Genomic DNA, 24,416 nt, shown 5'->3' on the forward strand with positions numbered 1-24,416 from the left:
GTATCAAAGCACATCTTATCTAGAGAACATCAGACCGGGGAAGGCTGAGGAAAGAGAGCCCTATAGAAATAATGGGTGTACACCTTCTCAGACAGACTTTTAAGGAAATAAAAAGCCACTGCTCTGAATATTAAATTTCTAAGGGGAGCCGTGACCCTCTCTACAGTCTTTCCAAAATCATTCTTATCAAGGGCTCATCCAGGTTGTTGCCTGGGACGTCTTTAAAACGTATGCCAGTTATATCAAGAACTACTTCAAGACAGATCACGAAATATTTTATACCCAGAAACTTCTTAGAATGTCTCGCTTAAAATATCCACCCGGTCAAATAAACTGACTTTCAGAAATCTTTAGCCAATGAAAAGCTCACGCCTGCCATACTCAAAAATGGTTGCTTAAATTAGACCAAACTATAAATTTCACAGTCCCTGTGGCTTCATTACCTAATTCAACATGGCCGCTTAGCTTCTCTGAGGGAAGGAAAACTGCCCGAAGCAAGAATGGCGGACGCAGCGCCGACCCATTTACCCTTACCTAAAAGGGAGGCCGACTCTCGCAGTCCCTCTTCTGGCTAGGAAAGGGCGGCCTAGCGGCTGAGGGAGAAGGGGCGTGGCCAGAGCAGGGAGGGGGGAGAGAGGGGGGAGAGTGGGCGGAGCCTCTCTGAACCGGAAGTGTCGCGCTGCCTCTCTCCAGCTGGTTGTCATTTCGATCGGAGGCTCGGTCCTGTGGAGACGACGGCGGTGGCTGAGGCGGCCGGGCCGGGCTGACGCACCGGCGTATTGACAGAATAGCCCAGCGCCTCGCGATTTAATAGGAGCCTCCCTCCGCCCTCCCGATCGACGATTGTTTTACATGAGGGGCAAAGAACGACGCCGGGAGGAGCCCAGGCGGAGGAGAAGCAGTCGCAGCCCCCGAGGATCGGCAGCGGGAGGAAAGGCAGGACCCCTGGGAACCGCTATCGTCGCCACCACCGCTTCCCTCTTTTCCTCACCCTTCTCCTCCTCCTCCTCCTCCTCCTCCTCCTCCTCCTCAGGAGCCAGCCTTCATTCGGCCCTTCCCTGCGCTTTCGCCACTAAGTGATCCTCGTGACCCTCCTCCCTTGAGAAACCGGCTCCCATGGGGGAGAGAGGAGTCCGGCTCCCCGCCAGCGTCGTCCCCTCCCCGGCGGAGACTGCTCCCCTCCAGAGGTAAAGTCCTCCCCTCTGCGCGGGTAGTGGCGGTGAAATCCCCGTTCTGGTGCGAGTTCCTACCTCTGAGAGAGCAAGGGCGGCATCAGACCTATATTTCCTTCCCTCTCCCTCGAAGAAAGCTCATCTGAAGGAAGCTTCCCCCTCCCTTTCCTAGATATTCTCAGTATACGGATTTGAGCCCGAGCCCCCTCCCTTGTTTTTGCCCAATAAATTATTCTGCTGATGGCTTAAAAAAATGTCTTAACTTCTGCTGTCCGGGTATTTTTCCTCCAGCCCCCTCCAGACACTTGACTGCTGATTTTCTGAGGTGAAAATTTTCCTCTGCAGGCAGCCAGGATTCATCTGAAGGACACGCAAATATCGGATCATAATAGAAGGCGAGCTTCAAAAAGCAGGAACCCACCCAGCCAGCCAGCCAGCAGCAGCAGCAGCAGCAGCAGCAAGAATCCACCCTTCGCCTGCTCAACTCAGTCTGTACACATACACCCAGCACTCACTGAATGCCATTATCTAGAGATCAGAAAAAGGAACAAATCCTCACACCCTCCCTCTTGAGATAGAAAGGCCTTGTCAGAAGGGCATCCGCATAAGTCATATTATTCATAGTCCTACAGGCAAAGGCAGTAGCAGCACAGGTTGGGGGGAAGGGAAGTTTCTCCTATATAAATTGCTTCCCTAAAGAAATCCTGAGCTAAAATCTTTACATTTTCCACAGCAAAGACTGTTAGAGTAGAACACAGATATATATTAGATTATATAGAATTTATTAAATGATTCCAGATTTAAATATATTTTTGGAGCTGTGAAGGAGTGAGGAGTACCAGATGTCATGGTATCTTTTTTTCATTAATGTGTACATGAGCAGGTTGAGGCAGTTGGTAAGACAAGAAAGTTAATATATATTATATCTATATATATCTATATATATCTTTTTTTAAAAAAATTCCCTGGAACTTTCTTTCATCCCCACTTCATTCTTGTGTATTTCCTTTTTAAAAAAGGAAAGGTCTTATTTTGTTAACCAAAGATTTACTTTCCATTCCTTCTGGCTATTGGAAGGAAGTGAACACAAATTGACCCATGTCAATATTTTAAGTGATCTCACTTATAAGAATCCAGGAAAAATATCCAAATCAGATATCTCAAGTGGGTAGGAAGAACGTTTGTCATAAAAAGATACTTTCTATTCTGTTGCTTTAGTAGAAGAAAACCATTTAAAGATTTTTTTTTCTCTTTCCAGGAGGAATTCAGATTCTAAATAAAATAAATGGGGGATTACGGGTTTGGCGTGTTAGTGCAGAACAACACCGGGAATAAGTCAGCTTTTCCAGTCAGATTTCATCCACATCTGCAGCCTCCACATCACCATCAAAATGCAGCCCCCAATCCTGCTGCTTTTATAAATAACACAGCTGCCAATGGCAGCAGTGCTGGGTCAGCTTGGCTCTTTCCTGCTCCAGCTGCCCATAATATTCAGGATGAGATTCTGGGGTCAGAAAAATCTAAAACTCAACAACAGGAAAAACAAGACTCCCTAGAAAAACAGCAGCTTTCCCCTAGTCAAAGTCAGGAAGCAGGCATGCTGCCTGATTCTGAGAAAGCTAAATCTGAAGAAAACCAGGGGGATAATTCTTCTGAAAATGGCAATGGGAAGGAGAAAATAAGAATAGAATCGCCAGTGTTAACAGGATTTGATTATCAAGAGGCTACAGGGCTAGGTACTTCAAGCCAGCCCCTGACATCTACTGCATCTTCTCTGACTGGTTTCAGTAACTGGTCAGCAGCAGCTATAGCTCCTTCGTCTTCAACAATAATAAATGAAGATGCGAGTTTCTTCCACCAGGGAGGGGTCCCTCCTGCTTCAGCAAATAATGGTGCTCTGCTGTTTCAGAATTTTCCACATCATGTCAGTCCTGGTTTTGGGGGTAGTTTTTCCCCTCAGATTGGACCCCTCTCTCAGCACCACCCTCATCACCCCCATTTTCAACATCATCACAATCAGCATCAACAACAGAGGAGGTCTCCTGCAAGCCCTCATCCACCTCCATTCACACATAGAAATGCTGCTTTTAATCAACTGCCTCATCTTGCTAATAATCTTAACAAACCACCCTCTCCATGGAGCAGCTACCAAAGCCCATCACCTACACCATCTTCCTCATGGAGTCCTGGTGGTGGATGTGGTGGGTGGGGTGGGTCCCAAGGGCGAGATCACCGCAGGGGACTGAATGGAGGAATAACACCCCTGAACTCCATCTCACCCCTGAAGAAGAATTTTCCAAGTAATCATATCCAGTTGCAGAAGTATGCACGACCCAGTTCCGTTTTTGCTCCAAAATCTTGGATGGAAGACAGTTTGAACAGAGCTGACAATATCTTTCCCTTTCAGGTGAGATCATTTTATTAATATTAGATAGAATGCTATATAAAGAGATCTAGTAAATACTGCATAAATTGCAAGGTTTTATCTTTTTTGCATTGTTTCAAATATTAAAAATGCACAATTATAAACTTGATTTTAAAAATGCACCTAAATGTGTAGTTCATTCTGTGATGGTTCATGCCATGGTTGCTCATATCTGAATCATGGATGCTCTATATAGTGTTTGTCAGAGAAATACCTAAAACCAAATAGGAAATCTATTATCTAGTTAGTTTGCTGTCAAATTAGTGTTATCTGATCAATAAAACAACTGCAAGAGCAATTTTTGGAATAATCCTTAACTGGGATGAAAAAAATCTTAAAACAGAAGAACTGTTGAGGTTGTGCTCCTTTTTACACAATAATAGCATTCTGTGCAATAAAGAATTACTGGTTCCTAAAACTATAGAAAATACAGCTATAGCTTTGTATAGCAAGCATTCTTTTCAATTTGATTGGAATATGTATGTTTTTAAATCCAGCTCAAATAACCGTCTAAAATGTTGAAGTGGTCTCTGCTAGCAAGGGCAATATATTTTAGTGGTAGATTATAAGTCATTACTAAAAATAGATGTAGACTATTTCAGAGAGCTTTTTCTATTGGAGGGTGGCCATTTGCTATCAGGAAATAGGCTGAGAATTTCAATAGTACTTTGAATTTTTTTTCTCCATTTATAAACATTAATTACCACTAGAAATTGCCATTCAAAGAATGCAGTGAAAATCTTGACAGTAACATTGTATTTGATTATTAGTTGTGATTAGGTTTGAACATTTAGTAATTTTATACTGGGATAGCAAAACCTTAAAAATTATTGGTGAAAAAACAAGATTGTAAAATATTGGTTATTTCTTGAGATGGTACAACCAGATGTGTGCTGTGACCTAGTTTTGTTATAATTGGAAAACTGGTAGACAGGCAAAACCCATACTTTTGTCAAATACAGTATTGGAAAACTACGTGTATTTTATAATTGGTTAGACTACTCAGAGGACGTGTGTTGTATTTTCTTTTTTAGTTCATGCATCTTAAACAGAAATCATGAAATAATAAAATCTGGAAGCAGTATGAGGATTCATGAAAAAAAATCTAGAAACCACTAATATTACGAATCAGCTGGAGCTACAGGGGGTAGTGGTTGAGCCTCACTGCAGCAAGATTTGGTTTGTTGTTTTAGTAGTTCATTCTGCAAATTGTGATAATATAGAGGAACTACACTGTGGCAGGATAAAGCATTGTCCTTTCTCTTCATAATTAAGGCCTCAAACCTAGGTATGATGCAAGTGGAATGTTTTGTCCTAGTATACTGGAATATTATTACGTGGTTGTTATCCTTTGGATTATTGTTCCAATCTTGCATATATTTGTGGCAACATACTGTTTTTTCTAAAGAATAAAATGATGGCCATATCAGGACCAAATCTGGCACTTTGTACCTAGCAAAAGGAACATATTTTAATGAAGTACATTTTAATTTTAAATCCCTGTACTCAGTGCTGAGAAGGCAAGTGCAGGACTTCAGAGAACAGCTGAGTATTGCAGATCTAGAAAATTCTCCAGTAACCTTTGGCATTTACTTTTTGCAGCATGAAGCGGATAGTGCTTTTTTTTTTCTTCCTCCTTTTTCACATGAAATGGTTCTCTTTTTTTCAAATGATTGTGCAACATATCTATCTATCAATTTCGGACCAAGGTGTGTGCAAAAATCTGTTTATGATTCTTTACAGAGATTAAAATCTTGGAATACCTACAATTCAGTTCTGCTTCTGATACACTTAATTATAAGACCTGCTTTCAGCTATGTTTAGTACTACGTGGTATCTTGGCAGAAGTAACAAACAGAATACCATTGATTTGAGCCAATGTTATTTGTTCCATACACAAATAGCTTCCATATATAGAGAAGCCTTTTCTTCAGTAAATGAAAATTCAGTAAATTCTGCAATGTTTATGTAAATGTAATAATCACAGAATCCCCTAGTGGAGAAGCTGGCCTTATCTTGGTGCCATGGAAAATACAGACATGAATATCCTTCAGGGATTAACTCTGATGCAGAAAGGCCTTTGCTTAGGGATCCTGAACTGGTTTTCTTTTTAAAGAGCATCGCCTGATTTTCATGCAGATACCTAGTAAGTTGTGTGATGCATAAACTGAGAGGATTGTTTAAAAAGAGCACGGTGATTCGATGCTAAGATGCATCTTTACTAAAATTCAGCCCAGTAGCTTTTAAGTGCCCTAGGCCTGATTTAATTGATGACAACATCAAATTCTATGTATTGTCGAAGGCCCGGAAGACCCACATCAGCCAACGTCAAATTCTATTCATCCAGCACCTTAGTTTTGTCATGACAGCACAGAAGGCCAGACAGTTGAAAATAGATATTGATGTGAGGCCAGAGCCCAGTCCGGCCTCTAATAGTGGCTGTTGCCCTTGTTTTCCCCAGTTGGGACGCTGCAGTGCTGCATGAGGGTTCTTGTACTGGGCTGTTAGAAGAAAATGGGAAGGTGAAGGGCCTGTCACTGTATTTGCTGGAGCTCTAAGGCTCCTTGAAGCTTTAAAACCAACAAAGTATCTGCCGCTAATGAAGGCGTTGGAGGATATCCACCGATCTAGTCCTACATGAATAACAGCGGAGGCTGTGGTAGCTGCAGCAGCGAAAATCAGTAGTCAGTAGCAGTTGCCCCCTAGTGCACAGATAAAGGGTAAACAGCAATTACACAGTGCTTGCTGGTTTTTCTTGCCTGTTTGCCCAAGTGGCAGCTTTTTCAAGACAGGCATGGCAATGTGAATTGTCCAGTTTTGGTTCCTTGACAGGAGATAGGATACAGTATAATGTGAGCTTTGTTTGTGTCCCTGTGTTACCTCTTCCCTTTAATACTTTAGCATTAAAGGGATGAGAAAACTGCATGCAGAGCTAGTAAAAACTGCAGTGCAGCTCCCAACCAGGAACACAAGTGCAGAGGTATGAAATTGTACACGTGGTTCATACTCTCTTTGATTTAAAGGGCCAGTCCTCTTTTAAGATGCAAAGAGCATATGTATACAGTATATCTAACATGACAAGTTCAAACATTTTGACAGAGGAAAGGTTGCTTACTGTTGAAACACTGATATGTTTCATTTCTGTTCTTATTTTTGTATTTTAGAATACAACCTGTTTATAATTCTCAAAATGGAATGCATGTATCAATGCATTATGCTTTATGCAAAATACTCTGAACATTTGAAAGTACTGATTAAATCTGGGCGGGGGGGGCGCTGGGGTTTGATCCAGATAAAAGTATAATTTACTTAGAGTATTTCCTTGCAGGGAAAAAATCTTTGCTATCTTTACCTTTCCTTTTAAACAGGGACACAAGTTCAGACAAACTGAAAAAAACACACTTATTTTACTTCATATTGTTTTTTAAATCTTCACCTGTTTTCTACTCCTTTTATCAGCAAACTTTGTTACTACACTTAACAGATTAGAGTAAAATGTGCTGAGAATTCAGTGAAGAAAAAAACCCACATTTTTTCACAATGCACATTTATACTTCATCATGATGGTGCTATTTGGAAAAAAAATATATCAGAATTATTGTGAAACTTATAGTGGTCTTTTTTAAAAAATAAAACTAACAGCTTTATTTTTCACTGCACTTCTAACAGAATGCAGTGGCCTATCTGTAGCAGTTAGATTTCAAATATGCTTTCACAGATGCAAACATGTCTTTCCTGCTACTATACTTCCTTGTAGAACAGGGACACTGTTCTGCAGTAAAGACAGTTAAGGTTGAAACAGGAAGACTCATCCTTACTGGTAGGCAGAAGTCCAGTTTCTAAAATGAATAACTGTGTGCTTATTTCACTTGCCCTGAAGGAATTCATTAAGTTGAAACATGTAACTGCTGCATATATTCTCCAACATTTAGCTGTTAAAGAAATGTTTCAAGCAAAAAAGTACTGATTTTTTTATATATGGTTTCATCGAAACAAACAAGGTTATGTGTACATAACTTGCTTCTTGATAGCAAGCAAGGTGTTAATTAGGCTAGTGGTATGGTCTTGGCTCCAACAAATTGCTTGAAAGGTAATTCTGATTCTGATACATCAAGTAATTAAATTTTAATTGGATGTTCTAAATCTGTTTTTGCTAAATCTGCTTTTATTTGTCCTAAGTATGTGTTCAGAGAAAGACAAAATGGAGTTATTATTTCATATGCAAAAGCAATTATGAGAATGGTAAGCAAACTAGAAAAAGAATTCATTAGGAATGGTTGATTGCTATGAATCCAAGAATTCCATACCAGGAACAGCAGACTGTGCTCTATTTTCTTTTAATTTTCCTGTGTCCTAGCTATATGATAATAATAATAATGCCATGCTCTGGATTAAAAGTTGTGAAACTGTTTTTAACTGTTTATCTGATCATCAGCCTGTCTTTGTTTTATTTATTGCTCAAGAAGGCTCAAATTGGATTCAGTGTTTTAAATAAAGCACGCCTGTATATCTGACAGATGTTGCTAAAGTTGAATCATGATTGTATGAACCTGTAGCTTCAGCCCAATATTTTGTATTGTTAGGTTCACAGTGGCTGTTCTTCATATAAGGCAATAACATGCTTGTCCCATTTTTCTCCACCCTTGTTTTTACATAACCACAATCTGGAATGTACATAAGAACCTTTTATTTATAGTCATGTTGTTCTGGGAATTGAAAGAAAGGAAGGAAGGAAGGACAGAAGGAAGGATGGACGGACAGATGACTAGGGGGATCATAAATGTATGACTGAGAAAGTGTCTGAGGCAATTTTGATGCACTCCAAACAAGTATTCTTTGGCTTTCTTTCCCCACCCTAGCATTCTCTATGGGGAACCGTAAACTTGAAAACCTGTAGATTTAGAACTCCTTTTAGTATGTTTGCATTTTCACTCTTGTAAAAGTAAAAAAAAAAAGAAAAGAAAATGCATATAAATATGCATATACCATTTCTTTTAAACATGGAGCAGTTAGCATGGTGTTCAGTTTATTGTTTGATTTCCAATTATATATGTTTGTGCAAGTTCTAATGCTAAGGTTGCCCTGCTAAAAAAAGAAACTGCAATAGTAATCTATCTTCTCTGTTGACCAGCTGAGATATGATGAAAGCAAGTGGTTCAATCTCAAAATGATAAAAGGCTGGTAGCTGCTTGTTGATAATTGAAGGCTCTCTCAAATCAAGCAACTCCAGGTGATTTCATGGACATGTCCATTTAATTTTCTTGGCAATAAATCAGAAGAGGTTTGCCAATTATTCCTTTTGAAATTTTTTTAGTCTAGCTTACAGCACTGGTATTCCTTCAAGGTCTTCCATCCAAGTACTAACCAGGCCAAATCCTGTTTAGTTTCTGAGCCCAGCCAAGGTTAGCCAAGTGCTGCCACCTGCTGATGTTGCTAATGACCATAACATTTAAAGAGAAACCTAGTACTTATTGAAGGCAAAAAGGTGTTTGGGGGCATGTGGAGGTAATCATTTAGCACCTGTTAACAGCTCCTTAAAACAGCTGCATTTTTTCCTAGGATCATGTGACTGCCCTCCAAGGTACATTATTCCCTTTGAATCTGAAGCACTGCATAGCCTATTGCTTATGTTGTGGTCTTATCAAGTACAAAAGTTGAAAAAGGGAATGGATCATTGTGATATATACCTTATTTTTCCAAGAACATATACATGATATTTTTTCCACCTGTATTTCGTCACCCTTCAGATGTGTTGGCTGGCTAGGAAATGCGAAAGTTGAAGTCTAACACATCTAGGAGGACTGCAAATGTGGGGAGGGGGAGGTATATATGTATCTATGTTCTATTAATCAAATGCAGATTTGGACCTGGTTAGTACTTGAATGGGAGATCACTAAGAAATCCTAGAGCCATAGGTTGGATTGGAAAATTAAAAAAAAAAAAATCCTGGAAGAAGGTGGTGATCAACCATTTCCGTACTACCATGAAAACTATATGTATGTGCCCATGAAGTCACCAGAAGTTGAGCTTGACTCAAAAGAGACTTTATATTAAAGATCATGTCATCCAGTGAATGAAATATAGTGGGTGGATATTTGCCTGCTTGATAAAGACAGCCCCAGCTAAATTGCTTATATCATCACTAGTCATGTTACCGTGTCCTTCATCTTCAAAGAATTACCACTTTAAAAGCACCAGTCTTTGCTACAAACAAATTTGGCACCCCCAGGCAGGTTTTGGATGTTATAATGTTTGGTGTGCTTGTTGGCATGTTCCAGATGAGATTGCCTCACCTTGGGAACCATTGGAACTTTCCTCAGTAACTGTTCAGATGATATGGGCCTGAGCTGACTCATACCTTGATCTTTTAAACTGTATGCATGCTTAGGTAGGAATTAGGTGTAAAAGCACAAAGATGGGAATTCGTTGTGGTATTGTGGTGCAAGAGGTTACATAAACGGTTGATGTCCTAATTTTGTATTCTTGTTCCTCTTGCACCATACCAAAGTTTTGTCCAACTGCAAAATCCAGTGCTAGTATTCTTGATTAACTTTATTACTATATACTACAGCAGAAGGTTGGACCAGCACATGAACTGCAGAAGTCCATACTCTCTGCCTTATGTGCCAACATCTTTGTTATTCTTTTAAAAGTTTACAGGACTTGATTGGGGTGTAATCAAAGAGTTACCCCCCTACCTCCCATCTTCTTCCTCCCTATCCTGAGCATTGGGTAGGACATTCTCAGGTAAAGGGATCTGGCTACTTGCTCCTGAAAAAGAGCTTGGTATTTCAAACTATTTACAGTGGTTTAAGAAACATATATCATGTGTTTATTTCTAGTATGTTCAAAAGGATTACAGTAAATGCTCTGTGTGCAAAGATTATTTTCCCTTTTCTCTCTTGGAAGGTCCTAGACATAATTGGAACTATGATTTCAAACTGATAGCTTCCCTTTTGAATGTCATAATAAATGTAAAATCTCTATTTGGATTGGTACATTATGAATAAAGCAAGAACATAAAACAAATTGAAACCAGAGCTTGTTTTATTCCCCCCTTCCATATATCTGAATTATTTAAAAATAACTTTAACCAAAAAAAGCCAACAATTTTATTTTTTCTTTCAACAAAGCAAATTATGGTAATAAAGAATATCCACTGAAGCTTTTTGCTGTATATAAAACAAAGAAATGTTTATTACTACCATTAGGGTTCCCTTTTTACCAAGCCTCCCCACAAAACTGTAAGGTCTAATAAATGTCTTATATGGAGTCCTTGGTGTTCTCCGAGCTTGGTTGTTTTCTTGCAGATGTTTTCATTACCTGATTTAGTCTCTTAGACCTAGTCAGGTAATGAAACATCTGCAAGAAAACAACCAAGCTCGGAGAACACCAAGGAGTCCACAGTTCAACCTTGAGCTACATATATTCTCTTCTATTGAATGTTTTATATGCTTTTTGTGCCCTGATTAAATGAAGAAAATAGTTTAATGAACCTGGTATGTCTTTAAGAAACAGCTGTCACTGTATTTATTTGCTGAAAGCCTTCTATCTTTAAGGGAATAATGTACTAAACTAGTAATGTAACCTTGATTAGTCAGGCTGTTATTAGCACAATTACTTGCTTGTTCTTTGTAGAGTTCACCGTTCAGGATTCTGTGAACCAGCTCTTAAAAAAACTTCAGATGCATTATAGCATACTGTGGTAAATCTGAGGTACGTTGGTGTGGAGCTGGTCACAGTTATTATATAAGCATAGTCATCAAACTAGATTGATTTATTCAAGTAGGTAATGTGTGGTCATGGAAGTGACTGTTCAGCTTGTTGTGCCTCATGGGAACTCTTGGAGGGGGGAGCTAGTTGGCAAAAGATATAATTTACTGCATGTCAAAAGGGATTTGTACATACATATTTTTAGAGAAAGCCCACTGCTGCAAATTTTACAGAGAAGCTCATGAACAAATATGCAAACATTCATCATACCTGACAGGCAGTGGATTTGTTTTCCTCTTTTGGTATCCGTATCAGACTACAAGTAACCTAGAACAAAGTAGATTAAACCAGCTTCTTTCAACTTTTGGGGAAGTTAAAGGTTTGTGTGAGACCATACTATGCTTTTCTATAAAAAGAAGTGAGACCCAAACTACACATTCTGAAATACTGTACGGTAGCCCTTTTGTACTGTCATCTCAGAATGAACTTAGAAGATTTGCAGCTATCGCATGGGGAGTTAAATCTCTGAGCCATTAAGACAATATTGTGTCTCCTCCACGGTCTCATCCAGGGCTACATAACATTTTTTCAAGATTTAGACGTACGGTAAAATCAACAGAAATAGGTACTCATCTGAGTTAAATAGTGTTTTTGGTCTTCTCTCATTGAAACAAATAAGTTCCCTTTTTGAGTGTTAAGACAGTGAATGAAAGTAAAAAGGTAAGAGATTGCACACCTGCTTTTACGGCATGTTTTAATGTACTAAGCTATCCAAATGATACCTAGTTTTATGAGAATGATATGTTATAGGCACAAGACCATGTTTTTAAAAAGTAATCCTACTTTTATTTAAGCGTTGATCTGATTCCTTTATTCTTTATCTGTATTTCCAGTGAACCTATGGTATTTAGTTGCCCATTTTTATAGCTGAATGTATTTTGCTTAGAACACAAAGGCAATAGAATGAGATTTGCTGACCTCCTAAATTTGACTCTTATCGTTTGAATGTATTGCTGTTGCCAGGGGGGTGGGGGTGTAGTGGGTTTGTGTTTGGGATTTTATTTCTGTAAGCTGCTCGGAGTCACCATGAATGAACTGGGCAGCCATGTAAATTGCTTTAATAAATAAATAAAATAAATAAATATTACAGGAGCAGTTTCTTATTTGTTCATCTGTTTCTACCACTGTGCCTTTTCTATGATACTTGATGTGTGATAAATATGAAACTCCTGAATGGCAGTTGGGTTAGGATCATTGGTACATCTTTATTACATGTTGACTTCTAAAGTTACAGTGTGATGAAATGTAGCAGAAATGTATGGACTCATACTTTGCTTATAAGCTTTTAGCAAATAAGGGTAGTGGGGACATACCTTATTATATTTCTTCTTTGAAGCAAGACATATTTTATTCTACATTTATTTTATGGCAGCTTAGTATAATAACATTTTCCAAGATTTAATTTCAGGATGGGTAGCTATATAAATGTGATAGATAGACAGACAGACAGACAGACAGATAATATTCAGTTTATGAAAAGGTATAGAAAGTATTGCAGAATAGTGTCACTAATGGGAGCTATTTCAGTTTTCCTGTGCTAGGAACAGAAAATGTATGTTTCCTTCAGTGAAGATGATAGAATAAAAGCTTTCAACATGCAGAGATCAAAAGATAAGGAATGGGAACATATCCATTAACGTGTATTGTTCTTTAAGTTTTAAAAAAAACTGAGTAAGACTGAAACCTAAGTCAGTAAAAAAAATAAATAGATCTATGGGCTCAACTACTTGTCAATCAGATAGTATGAACATATATAGCCTCTATCTTCTCAGCCACTAAGAATGTGAGTTAAGGGAGTCTATCTTTTGGAAACTACCTATATTTCTCCACAGTTGTCAGTTGTTAGCAAGTCTCTTGATGTCTAAGAAAATGTATGTTATGAATATGTAAAAAATGAGTCTCTGTGTGGTACCTACTTTTCTCATGTCTTTAGACATGTTGAATGACTGTGGAGTCATTCATGGTACATTTATTAACGGCTTTCACAGACACTGTTACAAGATATATCAAGGCGAAAAATCTGATACTGCATTGATTTGATGTCAGCCTCCCAGTAATTATGTTGACTGGATGACTAACTCCAAAAAGTTTCAAGCTTTTCCTTAATATTCTGATACATCCAAAATTAAACTGAGATTTCTTTTCACTTATATGTGGTTGATTTTGTTATGTTTTTCTACAGAAGGCCAGAGCAGTAACTTGTAAATGCTGTCAGACTGAATAGAATTGGCATCCTTCCACTGCTGCATAGTAGCATGATAATGTTTGTTGGTAATAGCACAGAATGAGCTCTGATGACGCATTAGCTTAATATGAGTTCTTCACCAGTGCATGGTATCTTAGCAAGAATAAGTTGAGTTCTTGATAAAAATAAGTAAACAGTAAGAAAAAATCTTATTATCACATTGTATTTCTACCACAGCTGTTTTATAAAGTTTTGAGTTTTTTTTCATCCTTGGATTGACACTTTTTAAGCTGGAGCATACTGATCACAACTCAGTCATTTTGCTAAGAAAAATGTGTGAGCTGTTATTGACCTATTTTCCAGCTATGGCTTTCTCTTTCAATGCTTGACTTTCATCCTCATATGAAATTAACTTGTTAATATACTCTCTTTGGAGTGTTAAAAATTGATATTTCAAACTTAAAACTAAATGTACTAGTAAAGTTCAGTGATGGAAAGGCTTTGCTTCAGATTTTTCTTTATATTTTTCTTTTTGTTTTCTCTCTCATTGTAGGGGTTAAGTAGACATTGTTTTTCAAGTAGCATGAGACTGAGATAAGGATACTTAGTAAGAATATACAGTGGTACCTCGGGATACGAACTTAATCCGTTCCGTGACTCTGGTTGCAACTCGAGTTGGTCGCAACCCGAGGTGAATTTCCCCATAGGGTTCAATGTAAATCCGGTTAATCCGTTCCGCCCTCCGCCCGAATTTGGTCGCAACCCAAGGCAATTTTCTCTTCAGAGCCTGACTCCCGCCAAGCCTGCTCTGCATTTTCTTTGGAGCCATGCTAACACGCACACCAAAAACCTTTGCAAAACACCGCAAAACACACCACAAGCCTCACTGAACGTCTCCTTGCTACCGCGACCTCGCCCACAGGAAGCCGCAACTGCGTGGCAGCAGGGAAAATGGCCGCGGATCCGGTTCGTAAGTAGAGGCAAGTTCGTAACCCGAGGTACCACTGTATGTCAATTTTCATTTTAACATTTCAGTCTTGAAAGCACATACAAAATTCTGATATTTTTAAATTTTACCTGCCACTCCCCATTTCCTTGGAAATTAGTATGGAAGATGAGCTAGCTTTGAACTTCAAATACAGAGTGTTATCTGGAACATGTCTGCTATTTAATTTCGATATCTTAAGTATAGAAGAATTACCAGACTGAACTAGATGGTTAAATCAAAAATCACATTTTGCTCAGTATTTTATTTTTTACCCAAGTTGGTACCTTTTCATGGAAACTTAATATGCATAGATGTTACATGATTTGAAATCTCCAAAAAAAGGAAGCTTTGTAATTGTGAAGCTGACACATAGTGTTCAGACTTGGCACATGAATAATAACAGCAAAGTTTACTTTGGGTTTTGAAAGTATGATGATGATTTAAGCAATTTTGTTTTTTGAGGGAACATGTATTATCAGCACTGCATCAGTTGGGATGGTGAAACAAGGTAAAGCTAGAAATTAAAAAGTTGGTCAATACAAGAGCTTAATGTTAATTAAGAGTTTAATATTGATTAATTAATCCACTTACATCCCATTTTTCCTTCAGAAGTTTCCTATCTATTCACAGGTTGGAAATGTTATAATTAGAGATTTGATTGGACCAAAGTCATCTACTGAACTTTATGGCTCTCTATCAATCTGAGCTTTAGTCTCCACAGTTGTAGACTAGACTGGCTTTCAAAAAAGCAAAACAAATAATATAATTTTTATGACAGCATTAAATAGTTGAACAGTTTTAGGGATGACTAAACAGGATTGTTAGATTTGATTCTTCCCTTAAAATTTTTGTCAACACGTGCTTTGCATTATTTAATTATTGTTAGATTTTTGGTAATCTAATTGTGTAACAGCGTTCATGTGTAACATCCAAGTTGTACTGCAATAATAAAATATGAAATGTTGGTAACCAAATATAATAAATTTGGAAGATGTATTTATTGTCTCTCCTTAGCTGATTATTTGCTTTTTGCTCAAGAAAAAAATGACCGATGTAAGCATACGTTAAAATAGGGCTTTGGTTATTTTAAGAGAAATACTGGATAGGTATGTTACAGATCAGCAGAAAACATAAGATGGTAATATCTATAGGCTAGTCATTTCAGTGAAATGTTTATGTAAATTACAGTATAATTCTAAATATCCTGAGTGAAATTTCAAAGAATGCAGTGTAATCTTGTTATCGGAAATACTGGGCTATTTGGAATATCAATATTTCTAAGAAATAGCATTCTTATACTTTTTTGTGCAGTACCCTGAAACTACTGATAATTATATAGGACATTGTATAGTACATCACCAAATTATCTAGTACATAGTAAATGTCCTGTAGTACTATCTTAAAGGTTTAGTTCTTATTTTAAAATATAATGAACTTTTGGAGCTTTGGATATCAAGGGACACTTTTTCAGTTACTACCCACAGATTATTTGTTGTGATATTTAAAAATGCTTCTGATTTTTAAGAAAAATTGTTTTTATATGTGCAGATTTGGAGGGGAAAGTGCATCTGTGTAGTGGAATAAAAAAAGAAATACATTGAAGAAAAGAAATAAAATTGGTTGGCAAATATATAGAAGTTTAAGTCAGTGAAGAATTTTCCCATTTATCTTCAAATATTTTACCACTCTGTTGATGTTTATTAGGCCTTGGAAATGAATTTTTAATTAGATATTCCTATATTAATAATTATGTTTAACCATAATTCCTTATAAAATTAGTTTCACTGAAGCTTGAAGTCCATGGCTTTTAATTAGATTGCAGAGAATCAGACTGATTACATTTAGCATACAGCACTTTCAATCTGCATTTTCAATTGCATTTGCTTATAGCAGTATAATGTAACACATAGCAAAAAACCCTCTCAGAATAACTATTTATGAACTGTATATGTTGACAACAGAACTATCCTTATTGGAACATGAGAATTATATCTTGTAGTATAAGTTGTCACTTGGCATCTAAAGCTGTATGAATCAGCCAGGAAGTGTTGCTGGAAAGAACCATAGAAAAGAACTATAGTGTGCTTTTGTATCCAATTCTCCATGAAATGGGATCCTTTTGAATAGATACCAAATAAGGGTGAGATTCATGTCAGTAGAAGCAATGTTTAATATTCCAATAGAAGGTCACTTTTTATTTCACTTGATTTGGCTTGATTGCTGGCAGACTAAATTGTAGGGTTGATGAGTTTCTTGTAATATATGAATAATAATTACTTGAAACTTGCAAGCTATTTAGTTTTGAAATTGTATTTTACTTTGTTGACATTTTGTGTGATAGTTTTCATAATCTTTGATGTGGGACTGCCAGAGCTCTAAAGGATTGTTCATGTATATGTACAGCTTTACTAAATGCTGCAATATATGGTATTTTTAGGACATTTGCTAAGCCATTAATAGTTTTTTTTTATTAATTTGTGCTTCAAGTTCTTGTATTTAGAAGTGATTGCTACTTTGAAAAAAACTAATTGAAAATGCTTTTTTGCTTAGTGATTGGTATCATTCCCACTTTACACTGTTCTTCATGTTTATTTGCAGGATCGCACAAGAACTTTTGACATGCATTCACTGGAGAATTCACTAATCGACATAATGAGAGCTGAAAGTGATTCACTGAAAGGTAAACTTGGATTACCATTTTTTGGAGTAAATAATTAGAGTGATATAGTTGTACACAGTAGAAAGTTTTGCAATTTATAGTACAGTTAAAGCACTTACCACCCATGTATCCTTCACCAATTCTCTCAGTCTTTCATCATAAGCAATTAAGTCAATGATACTTTTGAAATAATTCCTTTTTCATGTTTATGCATGAGTAGACTTATGCTTAATCCATTTGTTTGAAACAGACCTTTTTCTAACCAGATACTCACCAAACAGTCACTATGCTTATTCCCTGTTGGGTCCCCAAATGGCCCAGTCACTTTTTCTGTACTCTCTCATCATATTCCCACCTGTCTCTTCATGCTCTCTAAAGGGTTATGAGAGGTTCTGAATGTTGGTCAGATCATTAATTGGTAGTGTCAAGAGTGGATCTTGAGGAAAAATGGATATGGAAGAAAAGGAAAGAAGTAAAAGAAATGAGACTAAAAGTAGCATGACTGCAGGATGAAAAAGCATGAGTCCTGTATGCGAATGTGTTAGAAGATGGATTAATCTCTCAATGGAATGAATAGGAAGTGGACATAAGGAAAGAGGATATAGAAGCTACTTGGAACAAAGAAAAAAGAATTAAGTTTCAGTGCAATAAAAGTCTGTGGGGCTATGCTAATAGGAAGTATGAAAAAGGATGCTTGGTGAAATGATGAAGTGAAAAGGGCTAAAAAGGATCCATGAATGTGCTTAACATAAAAGAGATTTGAGATGAAACTGAAGTGAGGAAAGACAGGAACAAGTATTGTATGAAAACTATAGTGCTATCTCAAAGAGTAGAATTGAAATTAATACTATCAATGTTAGTGCCCAAGAAAAAATTATGAATAAATATTAGGAGAACGTTGAAAAATGGTTAAGGCTGCAGGTAATATTAAAATGTGGATTTAGTTTATTTATTGAATAGCTTTGAGACTTGTTTAATAATGTGTGAAGGTTTTATCTGTATGTAATGATTGAAAGAATGTAGTTATTGTTCCCATCTATAAAGGGATAGGTAACAAAAGAGAATTTTTAAAAAAACCTACAGAGAAATTGCTTTGTTAAGAGTGCCTAAGAAGTTGTTTGGTAGAATTTTAATTGGAAGGGTACAAGAAGTGACCAACAAACCACAATTTGGGAGGTGTGGTATACCTTATGCTGGTTGGAACTATTCAAACCAGATATTTGCTCTTTAACAGTTATTGAGAAATGCATGATTGTGAGAAAGAAAGCTTATTGTACATTTTTGATATAGAGAAAGCAAGTAAAATGAATAGGCTTGAATTATGGAATCTTTTGTGAGAATGTAGGGTTGGCGGTTGGTCACTGTATGTGATAAGATGGTATACAGTGGAAGAAAAATGTGTATGAATAAATTGGATAGTTAGTAAATGGTACAATAATGAGCAGGAAGTCAGACAAGAATATGTGATGTCCCCTTGGTTGTTTAGTGTATTTATGGATAAATGTATAACGAATTCTGACAGTGTTAGAGGTATGTTTGTTGAGGACATAACTTTGTGGGTGCTCTTATACTGTTATGTAGACAATGCTGTGCTGGCTAAGAACCCAAATAACTTGCAAGAAATGATAGATAGATTGTATGAGGCAGGAAGGAGTATGCATCTGGAAATTAAGGTATCAAAGACAAAAGTAGTTGCATTTGACAGGGAAAATGGAGGGAGCTATTACAGGTTATACCTAAATGGCAAAAAATTAGAGCAAGTAGATGTGTACCTTGGTAAAATAGTTTAACAAAGATGGAAAAATGGATGGACAAATTTTAAGACATTAACATGCTAGTAGAAGGGTGGTGGGTGGTATGTGATTTGTTGTGAGGAATAAAATGTTTGTCAAAAGAAGTGAAAATGGTTGTGTATAAGATAATTCTTTTGTTTACTTTGTTATGTGGAAATGAGAATTGGGTATGTCAGGAGAAACATAAAAGTAAGTTGAGTGCAGAGGAATTGTGGAATAAATATAAAAGTAAGTTGAATGCAATGGGAATACAGTACTTCAGAAGTACTGTATATGTGGTAAAGAGATAAGGTCAGGAATGAATATATGATGAATAAGTGTGGATTAAATCCAAAAGTGAATGGCCAGTACAAAAGTAGTATGTTGAAGTGGTTTGATTAAAATGATCAAGGATCAAGTTGCAAAAGAGGTATATGAAGAAAGACTGAATGGGTTGAGAGAGAGGGGAAGACTGAGAAAGTCATGGTTTGATGGAGTTGATGAGATCCTAAGAAAGAGAGAGATGGGAACTTTGAAGAGCACAAAACAATGTATGAAGAGGTGTATGAATGTGGCAAAAGCAAGGATGGTTTGCAAGGACAGAAAAATATGGAGATACATAGTGAATGGTGTTTATATTAACCAGATTTAGCTATATTTTCTTTTTCTTATCTCATATATTTTAAGTTCTTTTCTGCACTTTGCATAATGTTGCTAACCCCAAAGGGAATAAGGTGATATGGGTATGTAATTTTAAAGTAATTGCTTCTCCCTTTTATTTGATAGTTTGTCCTTATTGCAGGAATTTTTTTTTCCATTCACCTTAAGGGAAAGTTGAACACTTGTTTATACCTAATGCCTTCCTTGGAATAAATGCAATTGAGAAATGTAGGTTTTCCAAAGAAAACAAGGGATTTAAAACTGAACTTGATATGGAAAATTCTATCAGTTGGCATAGTTTTCTCACATAATACACAGTACTCGGCAATTGCTCTCATCTGGTACAGAATTATTATGAGAAAGCAAGAAATTTTGTTTGAATATATGGGGAATAATTAAAAGTTGGTAGGTGAACCCATGAAAAAAGTGGGCTAGTCATGGTCTAAAATCGAGCAGTCATGGCTTGGATGAATGTTTTGGTCAGTGTAGAATTAGACTGTGATTCCTCTCTATTCTGGGCGTCATCTGAAGTGTAACACGATGCAGAATCTGTCACTAAATGGAAGACTGAAGCTCATATAACTAGGAATACATGAAACCTACTTGTTCCTTTCTTTAAATAACTTGTTTTCCATGCCTGCTGGCATTTTGAGAAGTGTAGTTCTCATGTGCAATAATGCATGGTTGTACTAGCATCTCCCTTTGGGAAATTACGTCTCTGGTCATGTTAAGTGCTCCAACCCTTCCAAGCAGCACCCAAATCTCTGAGTGGCCTGAGACTGGAATAGCTAATTTTATGCTGTTCCCACTGGGGTGTGGAGATGGCAGTGGAGAGCGATTCAGCATTATTCAAGCACAGACTTGCTTAACTCACTATGGAAATCTTCTGGAACTTGAAACTGGTACCACTTGAAAAGAAAAGTGTAGCAGAAAGTCTCAATGGGTAGCTATATTTTCCACTATGAATGCAGAGTTTACATTAAATGCCTGCCATGTACCAAAATGAACAATGCTTTTGTCAGCTTAAAAATTAACAGCATCAGGAAGTGATGAGGCCATTTAAATAACTCATTTTTTCTGTTCTGACAGTGGCTTGAAATCAAAACAGATCTACAAGGTATTAATGTAAAGCCCCCTCAGAACAGAATGGTATGAAAGTCATTTGCTTTGCATGGGGTCAGTGTTTAAGCAATAATCTTAACTTACATGTTTCTGGGTTTCATGTGTCTGACGCTGCATTTACGTAGTTTATCCAAGGCTTTTACTCTAGTTAATAACTTATTTGGGGAGTGCTAGAGCAGATTTATGATCTTCCTTGAAAGTATATGTCTTCTGTTTTCAAGTTTGTTGTTGGTAATGGAATTAACTTTTTAATAATTATTCTTGTCTCAAAAAATCTTAAATGCTTCACAGATTGGCTGGCTAGAGTTGGTGCACTTCTGGAGGTGAAAAGTAATAACTATTAACTGTCACCGAGCCCATCTAGTGTTTTAAGATATGGAATAAATTATTCAAGTGAAACATGTAGCAAGACCTGACTAGCTGGCAAGACCAGATTAGCCGGCATTTTCTATCAACAAAGAAAAAACAGTTCCAGATTTGGTTGGCATTCTGTTCCATGGCTTTTAAAATAGTTGGGAGAGCATAATAAAAATATCACCATATCACCATGCGTACCAGGGCAAAAATTTTCTATCACTTTCCTGTATTACTTTGTAGAGTATATTAAAATCACTTTATCCTGTCTAAAAGCTGGTTCTGTTCAGCATACATGTAAGTTACTAAGTAGTGTGCTGTAACTAGGCAACTTCTGTTGCTTGAACTCTGGGCACGTTGTGGTTTAATTTCAGCTGAGTATTACCTGATGCTGAATTTAGAAAACACAAAGACCAAAAAAAAAATTATTTTCCCTTGTAATATTTGCTTGAAAACTGTATTTTCTGTACTATCTTTCTGGAGAATGGTACTTCTGAGTATATGCAAATTATCTATTGAAGATCTACAATTTGCATCTGGGATAAGAGGGACTGAATTCCAGGCCAATATGTGGCTTTTTGGGTAGATGGAATCTTAGGGTGTGCAGGCATAACTGTTAAGCCAAGTTCTCCTGCAAATGTCATATTTCTCTGTTCTTCTAGGAATATCGACATACACACATGAATATTAAAGGCAACTAGAATAACATCTAGCATCTTACATCCATTGATATGTTAATAATGAAGGATTTGCCTATCATTTGATTGAAAGATCATGACATAATCAACGTTTTAACAGTAAAATGTAATCAGTACTTTAATTGTTCAGTTAATTTTTATTATTTATAATTCTGGGTCCAAGGCTGTAGGTTATTACAGTATAAACCGGAACAAAGTAGAGCTATGCAAAGCATTTGAAAACAGAGAATCCCAAAGCATCTTAGAGCAAGTGAAGACTCCATTCTGAAATACTCAAGCAGTTGTGTCCTCTGGAAGGTGTGTACAACTGCTGTGAACACTTTCCCTGGTGGTCTTTATGTGTACGGTTTTGTGTAATGTTTCAGGAAGAAGTGCTTCATTTGTATGAACAGGCTTTGCAAAGCACTTCTTTTGAATGCTTTCCACAGTCCTAAATGATAGCAAATTTTTTTTTAAAAAAATAAACATAACACAACAAAAAAGCAAACATATTCAAGCTCTGCAGTTGTAATTAAAATATAACATTTAGTGATACCCATTTTCATTTCTAAAATCAGTTACGAACGATAAGATTTCTCCAGGAGTCTTTTATGTTTTTGCATTTTAAAATCTAGTTACATGCTTTGATTAATACTTAGGAGAAAATAGCAAATTTTCTTCTTGAGGTCATTGTGAAAGTGTACATATCTGTATATGTGCATTCTGGTAGATTATCCATTTTCATTTTTAAACATTTCAAGAAGACATTTTTCTCTAATATGTCAACGGACAGCTAAATAATGAAAATGGTCCACATTGAGAACTCTGAGCCACAATGACAAAGGTGTTGATGTTAAAGTGCCATAGCTAATTTACTGTGAAGAACTGTAGAGGGCATAGCAAAAGCCATGTAATTTCTCCAACTTAATTTACCAACTGAACACAACGCAGAAGAAAAAATAAAAACTGATTTTTAATGATGCTCACTATCTCAGGAGAAACCTCTTTAAAGCCCTCCTGGAATGTATCATATTAAGATGTGATGCCTTTGCCACTCATGGTCTGCATTCTATTGATTCAGGGAGAAAGACCTTTCATTTACATTAATCTGACTGTTTACTTGGGGAACTTTGGTTTTGCTAGGACACAATATGGAGCAGGCTAAACTCATTTGGGATGAATGTTGATTTTCTACTTTTCCTACTTACTTCAGGTACTGCACCTATCATCCTTAATTTGCAGAAAAGAATTGTTCACAGATGTAATTAATTTGACAAACATACAAACCAGGATAAAATGCTGACATGTTACAATTTGAAGTACAAGTGTGTTAAAAGCATTTGACAGTTTGAGATAATTTGATAAAAGCTACATTTGTTTTTTAAGAAAATCAAGCATAATGTGAAGAAATAATATAGATGCTGTGATTGGCACTTAAGCAATTATTGGGTGTGATGAATTGGTATTTAGAGCAGGCATAGGTACTGCTATCTGTCAAATGCCTTGGATATCAATTTCTATCAATCCTAGCTGACATGGCCAAATCTCAAAGAAATGTTATGGTCAAAACCACCTGGGAGACACCATGTTGCCTTTCTTTAGAGCAGCAGCTCAGCTTTTTATATCTGTAGTCCCAACAATCATTCTAACAAAAAACCTGGATACTACCAAGGTTGAAATACAAAGCCATTATTTCTGAGAAGTCAGTATGTGTTTATGTGGATTCTGTCGCTATATTTAACAGGTAATGATAAGTTTTAATTGCAACAAAACCAGAGTTTAATCCATATATTTGCATTGATGTAAAATTAAAAGCAGAGACAGTATATAGTAGGGATAGTAGAGGAAGAGGAAAAGGAAGATGGGGCAAAGCCATAGCTAGTTGGAGTCTAGAATTTTAGGAAGGTATCAATGGAAAGAGAAATAAATACAAAGTACTGTATTATTTTTTTTCACACAGTGACTATGCCTCTCAGGGTAGGCGAAACAAAACAAAACAAGCCACAGTAATAATATGAGAAAGCAATTGCATTTGAATATTAGCCTCATTCAGGTAATATGTTCGTGCATAGTAGGCCTCACACAAGCAGCGGTGCGCATATGTACCTGAATGGGTGAATTTCCTGGAAATAGACAAGCGCTGAGCTTGCAGAGAATGGAAAAGATCCTGAGATCAAGGGAGAGGGTTATTCAGTTCAGGAGAGATTGAGAATATGAGCCTTTACTCCCTGCTCTCTGGAACGAAAATGAAGACAAGCCAAGCTGTTGTTACTGTGGAGGAAAGGAAGCAAACAGGGCTGGGAGGTGGTATGCTACTGATCTTTCCATTCTGGTACAGGTAGTCCCCAGGTTAAGCACTCCTGGTTTAAGGATGACTCATGATTAAGAACAGGGCCTATTGTAGCAAAATTCGAGTTAAATACACAATAATTCAAGGTAAATACACAATGGTTTGAGTTAATTACACAATACTACTTATACAGTATTATACAATGATACTGTCCAGCTTACATACAAATTCAGCTTAAGGACAGATCTTGGGAACAGAACTTGTTCTTAAACTGGGGACTACCTGTACTGAGAAAAGGGGAACCCACAGTGATGTCTCTAAGACATGTTTATGTGGGAT

At 36.9% G+C, this 24,416-nt stretch overlaps 1 protein-coding gene across 1 annotated transcript in view; it reads left to right on the forward strand.

Moving 5' to 3' along the window:
• The first annotated feature begins 721 nt into the window (after window positions 1-721).
• The window catches only part of CPEB4 (cytoplasmic polyadenylation element binding protein 4), a 57,125-nt gene continuing 33,430 nt past the window's right edge, over window positions 722-24,416 (forward strand). The window contains exons 1-3 of the mRNA XM_007424349.4: window positions 722-1,187; window positions 1,518-3,579; window positions 17,142-17,223. Coding sequence (XP_007424411.1) covers window positions 2,458-3,579; window positions 17,142-17,223 — 1,204 coding nt within the window. The 5' untranslated portion in view covers window positions 722-1,187; window positions 1,518-2,457. The remainder of the gene's footprint in view (window positions 1,188-1,517; window positions 3,580-17,141; window positions 17,224-24,416) is intronic.

Source organism: Python bivittatus, unplaced genomic scaffold, assembly GCF_059951505.1.
Source record: "Python bivittatus isolate LINGU-HERP-01145 unplaced genomic scaffold, Pbiv_v1 ctg000080_np1212, whole genome shotgun sequence".
Lineage (NCBI taxonomy): Eukaryota > Metazoa > Chordata > Lepidosauria > Squamata > Pythonidae > Python > Python bivittatus.